The sequence below is a fragment of the Pinus tabuliformis genome, chromosome Q, assembly GCF_031772625.1.
Source record: "Pinus tabuliformis cultivar Carrire ecotype Pingquan chromosome Q, CPIR1, whole genome shotgun sequence".
Taxonomy (NCBI): domain Eukaryota; kingdom Viridiplantae; phylum Streptophyta; class Pinopsida; order Pinales; family Pinaceae; genus Pinus; species Pinus tabuliformis.
In genome coordinates this window covers 1,021,271,815-1,021,278,665 of record NC_142296.1, presented here as the reverse complement: position 1 = coordinate 1,021,278,665, position 6,851 = coordinate 1,021,271,815, and the positions used below count along the sequence as shown (strand labels likewise).

The 6,851-nt window shown below is 35.4% G+C and overlaps 1 protein-coding gene across 1 annotated transcript; it reads right to left on the bottom strand.

Annotated features, from left to right (window-relative positions):
- Window positions 1-1,392: 1,392 nt before the first annotated feature.
- Window positions 1,393-2,780, bottom strand: LOC149222971 (uncharacterized). The gene is made up of 2 exons (XM_089383204.1): window positions 2,551-2,780; window positions 1,393-2,338 (listed from the first exon to the last, which is right to left on the bottom strand). The coding sequence occupies exons 1-2, from the start codon at window positions 2,711-2,713 to the stop codon at window positions 1,800-1,802; spliced, it is 702 nt and encodes a 233-aa protein (XP_089239330.1). The 5' UTR covers window positions 2,714-2,780; the 3' UTR covers window positions 1,393-1,799.
- Between the last annotated feature and the right edge of the window lie 4,071 nt (window positions 2,781-6,851).

The following is a 6,851-nucleotide window of genomic DNA, read 5'->3' as shown; positions in this document are numbered from 1 at the left end:
AAAGACAATGTGGAAATAGCTAGAAGCACTAACAATGGAGATGAGTGATTTCCAACGAGTTAACATGTTAATATGATATGTGTTGCAAATTTTGCCTTTTGTTGGATAGTTATTGACGTACATATAAATGGAACAATGTGGACTGGTGTATAGTTTGTTTAGGAAACTGTGTATAAGCTACAATAAATGGTTGCAGGTGTTAAGTCTTTATAGATTATGTAGGCAAGTATGAATATGTTTTTGTATTATCTACTTGACTTGAACATTACACTTAGAGATTTTAATACAAATATATTCTTCGTTTCTGTTTTAAAAAACCTAAATGAATGAGAAATTATAATGTAATGAAGAAATTAATAATAAAAATAAAATTATAAAATATAAGAAAACCATAACCCTAAGTTTATATATATATATATATATATATATATATATATATATATATATATATATATAAACCTAACAAGTAAAGACTATGTGTGGAACCAGAAACTCGATTATGAAAGTGTCCTCTTCAGATGTCGATCCTGCTTTGAGACGGGCCATCTAGCCAAAAATTGCCCAAAAGCCTCCCAGAAAAATTCTGCTAAAAAAAACCACCACAGATCTACATGGTGGGAAGGAGCACAAAAAGAACACTACACTGTCATCAAAGAAGAATACTATAGAGAAAACTCTGAATCACAAGAAAGAAACAACTCTCAAGACAAGCAGGGAGAAAGCCTCGCCCAACAACAAAAAAATGAACTCGACAACCCCTCAAGCATCAACAGTTATGAGGATTCGGATACCGCACAAAATAAATCGTCATTTAACAGCAAAGCAGATCTCCTAGACCAAACTTCTTCTCCGTCTATCTTCAAGAGGACGAACACAATAGATCGCGAAGCTAAGACACCATTGTCCCAAGAACCAGAAGAGATGAAAGAGATGCAAGAAACAGGAAGTTGGAAGACTGTAGAGAAAAAAAAAAGAAAGCTACAGCATCAATCTCGCCAAGAAAGACAAGGAGCCAGACAATTAAAAACTAAGAAAATTATAGGTCCGATAGACCAATTTGGTCTCAGTGGACGTTAACCACTATCATCATCATTATCATAAAAACAAATTTTAAAAAATAATCAGATTAAAATAAGAATAAAAAAGAAAATAAAACACTATATTATAAAATTATTAATTCAAAATTTTTAACAATTTATGATTTAAATGCAAGGAATAGATTATACACATCTCTAAATTTTAACCAGCAATATAAATCTCAATAAACTTTCACAAATAATGAAATAATTGTTATATGATAAAATCAATACCTTCATTCTTTAAAAAAGAAAAAAAGAAAATAGAGAAAACATTAAAAAAAAACAGCTATGGTCACTTATTTTAGATTCATAATGAAAATAAAAATAAAAATTAATTAATTATATTATTTTCGAAAATAAAGATAAAGGTAGACATTCCCACTCTTCTTTTTATGCGGTTGAGGCATGGATGCCCTACACACCTAGGTATTGTCAACACCATATCGACATAGGTTTTCTTTCACCCATTATTAAAAAAGGAAAAAAAAAAATGGTCTCCACCAAACAAAACAGTGTGCACATGTATTTTGTATTATTCCACATTACACTTTTGGCATCGTCCAATCAAACCCCGTAGAATGCAGATGCAAACCGGACACTCGATTATCCAACTCAACCCTAAAAAGTTGTTACTGTCATCCATTCAACCCTGCTGCAATGGCTATGTATCAAAGGGAAAGCTCACGGGAAAAGTTTAAGTGAAGATAATGCACTCTGCATCTAAACAAAAAGTGGGCTTCCTAACAACACTGAAAAGAAGAGAGCCATAACAATCTGAAACTTGAAAGCCATAGCAGAGAGATCCTGTGTGGAGCTGCTGCCGCTCTTTTTTGGAAGAACCCGATTTCTGTTCCCCAGTGGGTCGGCGGTCCCAGAACCTCCGTTCGCAGGAGTGCCACTGCCAGTGCTACCACCGCCGCCGCCACTACTGCCACCGCCGCCGCCACTACTGCCGCCGCCGCCTCCTCCTCCTCCTTTGTGACTCATTGTCATGCTTTGAAATGCCTCCCGAAATCTCAACCCTAATTTACGATTACTTTTATTAGAGGACGTTGCAACTACTGTTACCATCAGTTTTTTACCGGATTTGCAATGCTCAGGAACCCTAGAAATGAAATACCAATTCCCAGTTTTGTTCAAATAAATTGCCTCTCTTGGGCTGGCTCTGTAGATTGCTTTGGGAGCCTCAGAACTGCACAGTTCATAGTCAGGTTTGGAAACCTGAGCAATATCTGCCTCTCCGTCATCCATTTTAAAAACTGCAGAAACCCAATACCACTACTCATAATTTATTCTTCCAAAAATCTGATATGAACAAATAACAATACTAAAATTCTTAGGTTTTCGTAAGATTAAGATGGATTGCGAATGGGTGTATCTATACAAAATTAAAATAAAAAATCACCTATTCAAATCTCCCTGATCTCCCTACTCAAAAATAGAAAACACATGAAAATGAAGTGGTATTTACCCAATCCATCGCCAACAGAAAACACCAGCTTGGATCTTGTGACACTACTGACGTTGACAGCGGTGCGATCCCATCCTTTAACTATGTGATCCACTCCGAATGCCTTCTCTGCTGCAAGAAGAATGGCTACAGTTGAAACAATTACGATAATTAGGGCGTCCATTACATTGGCAGGACCTGCTTAGAAGTGCTAATTCTTGTACAGATCTAGGTTGGTTGCTGTGTATATATAACTTACAGATATTCTCTTATTCGATGTATAATTCTGTTGCCCCATATATATACATATATATGCTTTTATACAACCTTTTTCACTCATTAATTACTATTTTATAGTTTTTGGACTAAAGTAAATATGTTTTAGTAGACTTAGTGGTCAAATAATTGGATCTAAGTAGGTCTTGTTTCACAAACAAGAGGTTTTATACACCAATTTGGTTTCTGGGTTGGCCGTGACTTTAAAATTGGATAATAATAATAAATATTATTATTATATTTTTATTTTTTATTTTTTATTTATTTTGTGATTAAGTTGATGGTTAGAGCAGCCGAATGGAAAAAGAACTATCAACCTACATGGATTGTGGGACTTTTATTGTTTGGAAAAAGAACAATCCATCCATATAGATGGTGTGAGATTCAATTAAATATAAAAACTTTTTAAAATAATTTGATTTTCCAAAATAATTTCCATTCTCAAATTTCCCCATAACTAATTGATCTGCACCTCATAAATTTACAATTACATTTGATCTGCACCTCATAAATTTACAATTACATTTTTATTAATTAATAGTATCATAGTATCACGGCATATATTAAAACATAAAATAAAATAATACAACTATCTCTCCAATTTTAAGCTTTTGCATCAAGAATATACAGACAGTATTCTACTTAAATATTTTAAGCTTTTGCATCAAGAATATACAGACAGTATTCTACTTAAATACCCTCAGCTGTAGGAGAGTTTTGGACAGCTTTTGCCTCAAGAATATACATACAGTATTCTATTTAAATACCCTGAACTGTAGAAGAGATTTGGACAGAGATGAGGTAAGGCATTAGCTCGGAAGAGAATTGGGAAAGTATATTGTTCCTTTGATCTTTGCAGGTTCTAGAAAAGTGAAGTGGAATCATTGTTTTATTCTTTGCTTAGTTAATAAGATATTTCCGTGAACTAAAAGGTAGTTGCTTTTCAGTGAAGCTGATAGTTTTTATTCTTTGTTTAGTTAATAAGATTGCCTTCAACTAACAAGTAAATTCACATTTGCTTTTCAGTGGAAGATATATACTGAATAGTTAACTAAGATATTGCCTTCAACTAAAAAGTGAACTTACATTTGCTTTTCAGTGGAGCATATATACTGAATAGTGAGGTATAATAATTTTTTTAACAGATTGTTCCCTTTCAGTGGAGCATATATACTGAATAGTGAGGTATAATAATTTTTTTAACAGATTGTTCACTTTGGTTGAATATAAAAGGGACAAATGGTTATCGCTTTACTGAAGTCTACCATTGTCGGTGATGTGTATTCGTGATTTCCTAAATATTCCATGGGATTACTCTTGCTTTCACTATACCACTTTGTGATGAAACATTATCAACCACTCTATATGAAAACATTATTAGAATATTAAAATTACCTCCATGGTAGGGAATCATTACCATATTTTTATAACCAAACTATTTTAATGATTATAGGATGATTTAATTAATTTTTTTATTATTTTTTATTCAAATTAAATTCTAAACTATCTTTTTTTTTCTAAGTAAGACTATTCTATTATTCACATTAAAGGTGTACAATTACAACATGACGAGCAAAAAGAACCAGCTGTCCAAAAGGGAAAGATATCAAGAAACTGAAAAGTGTCCAGAACATAGAGTTTGGACTAGACCATGTTTTGCAGTGCCGCACAGGGATCCAGAGGTACACAGTTTGGCCTTTCTGAGCTTACCAGTTTTACAAATAAACACACATGATTGACCTCAATGCAAGAGCAAATACAAAAAATTATCAGTTGTGACAAAAAGCCCTCGATACTGGGCCGCATAACCTGATAAGAAGCTGCTGAGCTTGGATTAGGCTTCACGAGTCTCCTCCACGATCATCAGCCAGGTCTTGAGCTTGGGCATCCTCGTTCGCAGCCCGGGGCGCTCGCTCCATCATTGTGTCATTGACGTTGCTGGCCGACATTTCCATGGCTCGCTAGGAACCTACATTCGGCATCGAAACTATTCCATGGTCCTCCCTAAGAACATTGGATTCGCCCTCTTCTTGGGCTTCCTCGAGGAAGATCACAGATACATGGGCAGTGATTTGAGGACGGTTCAGGGAGCAAGATTGTGGAACCGAAGGAGGGCGAGGATGGGGACCCTGGGAGCTGGGTTCAAGAAATTGACTGGGCCACAGAATGCGCTCTCTCCCGAGTGCGAGGGTGCTGACTAGAAGTGGCATCGCCGGAAACATAGAGCCCTTTTGAGTAACAGAACAGACCACTGGAGAGATATGACTAAGACCATACACACAGACTATCTGACGGGAACCCAAAGCTGCAGCGGGAGTCAGGGAAATAGAAAGAGGCAATTGGGACAACAGAAAACTGAAGGCGGAGTCTGGTTATAATGCACCTTCCCGTGCCTCGAGACACTCCCGCCATTATTGTGGTATTTGTGGGAGCCGAGAGCCAAAGCATAATAGTGTGTGCGGAGGTGAACAGAGTATTAATGTCGCCTGCATACATTCCTTTAAGCCGAGTGAAACCCACCTCCTTGTGACCATCCAGCCACATGGAGCCAGCTCCGCTGTATAGGGCTGGCAAGTGGCCGCCCTTCTCAGCCCACTCCAGTCCCATCACAATGAAAGCGGCCTTCAACATCCGCATCCGGGGAATCCTAAACTATTTTAATGACCATATGATGATTTAACTATTTTTTTTTTTAATTTTTAATTAAATTAAATCTTAAAATGTTGATATTAATTTTGGGAGTAGTTTTTAAGTGTAATTTTTTGAAGTTTTGGGTAGATTTTTGAAAAAAATGTGTGGCCAAATCTTGATTTGTGCTATTTAAACTGATTTTTTCACTGCATATATAGATTCAACACTCTCAAAAACCCATGGGGCACTTTCATTGTGAATAATTCACGAACTTGTGATTTCAATGAATCCCCGTGGGATTCTAGACAAATTAGGTTGGAGAATAAACATAAAAAATTTCAAAAAAATCACACTTAAAACCACTCATTAATTTTGTGTTATAGTTATTTATACTATAATTATCTTTATAATAAAAATATATTTACAAAAATTATTTATAAATCACAAAATTTTAAACGACTCTCTTTCTCTCTCTCTCTCTCTCTATATATCTATATAATGTGTTTTATTATTTGATCAATATAATAATCAACTTCAAAATTGATATTAAAGAGGAGACATTTAACTATTTATATGCATGAGTAGGCGCTATTAGATTTGCAAGGCATGACACTCTAGATTTTATTTCTATTTATGTTCCTTTATTTATAGTTTAAGCAAGTATCATCACATTAGGTATTAGGGACATAACAAGTGATAGTTGTAAGACACACATTGAAACTGGAAACCAAAATCAAACATATATTAATTGATCTGAAAGAAGGATGTACATGATGTACATATAAATACATATAGAAACCATTGGGTTCAGTTTCCAGGTCTTCTTGAACTTCAATAACTAATTACCTTAGCACACCATAACCCAAATCACATCCCGAGGATTAGGTGTCTAACGTTCCCCCTTAATCCGAAGGGATGTACCAAAGTCCAAGAATGAGAGCTCAAAATGCAAAAATGCATCTTAGCCAAGAGCTGAACGTCTATGAAGAAATGGTTTTTAAGGATGACCACAAACCAATATGGGAGAACTCAATGTCTCAACCAACATCAACTTTGGAACCTTCATAGCAGTTCTCAGAACAACAAAAAATGTGGTTTTAAGGTGACCACAAACTCTAGAACTATCACAGTAGTTCCTTGAACAATTCCAAATATGGAAGTGCTTGTTCACAAAGAACTCAATCAACTCAATCAACAAAAACTAAAGTCTCACAACTCTGGTTCTAACTGGTATAGGTTGTGGCTTAGGGTCAATGTAGATCTCTGAATTAGGCTTGCTTGACATCTTGAATTCGAACCTATAACATAACATCAACAATCCCCCCTTGTCGGATACAAGCTGAGAAAATGAAGTATTTTTCATTATTGCAAGGCTCTTCAATACTCTCGAACATATCTTTCGGTATGACCTGTAA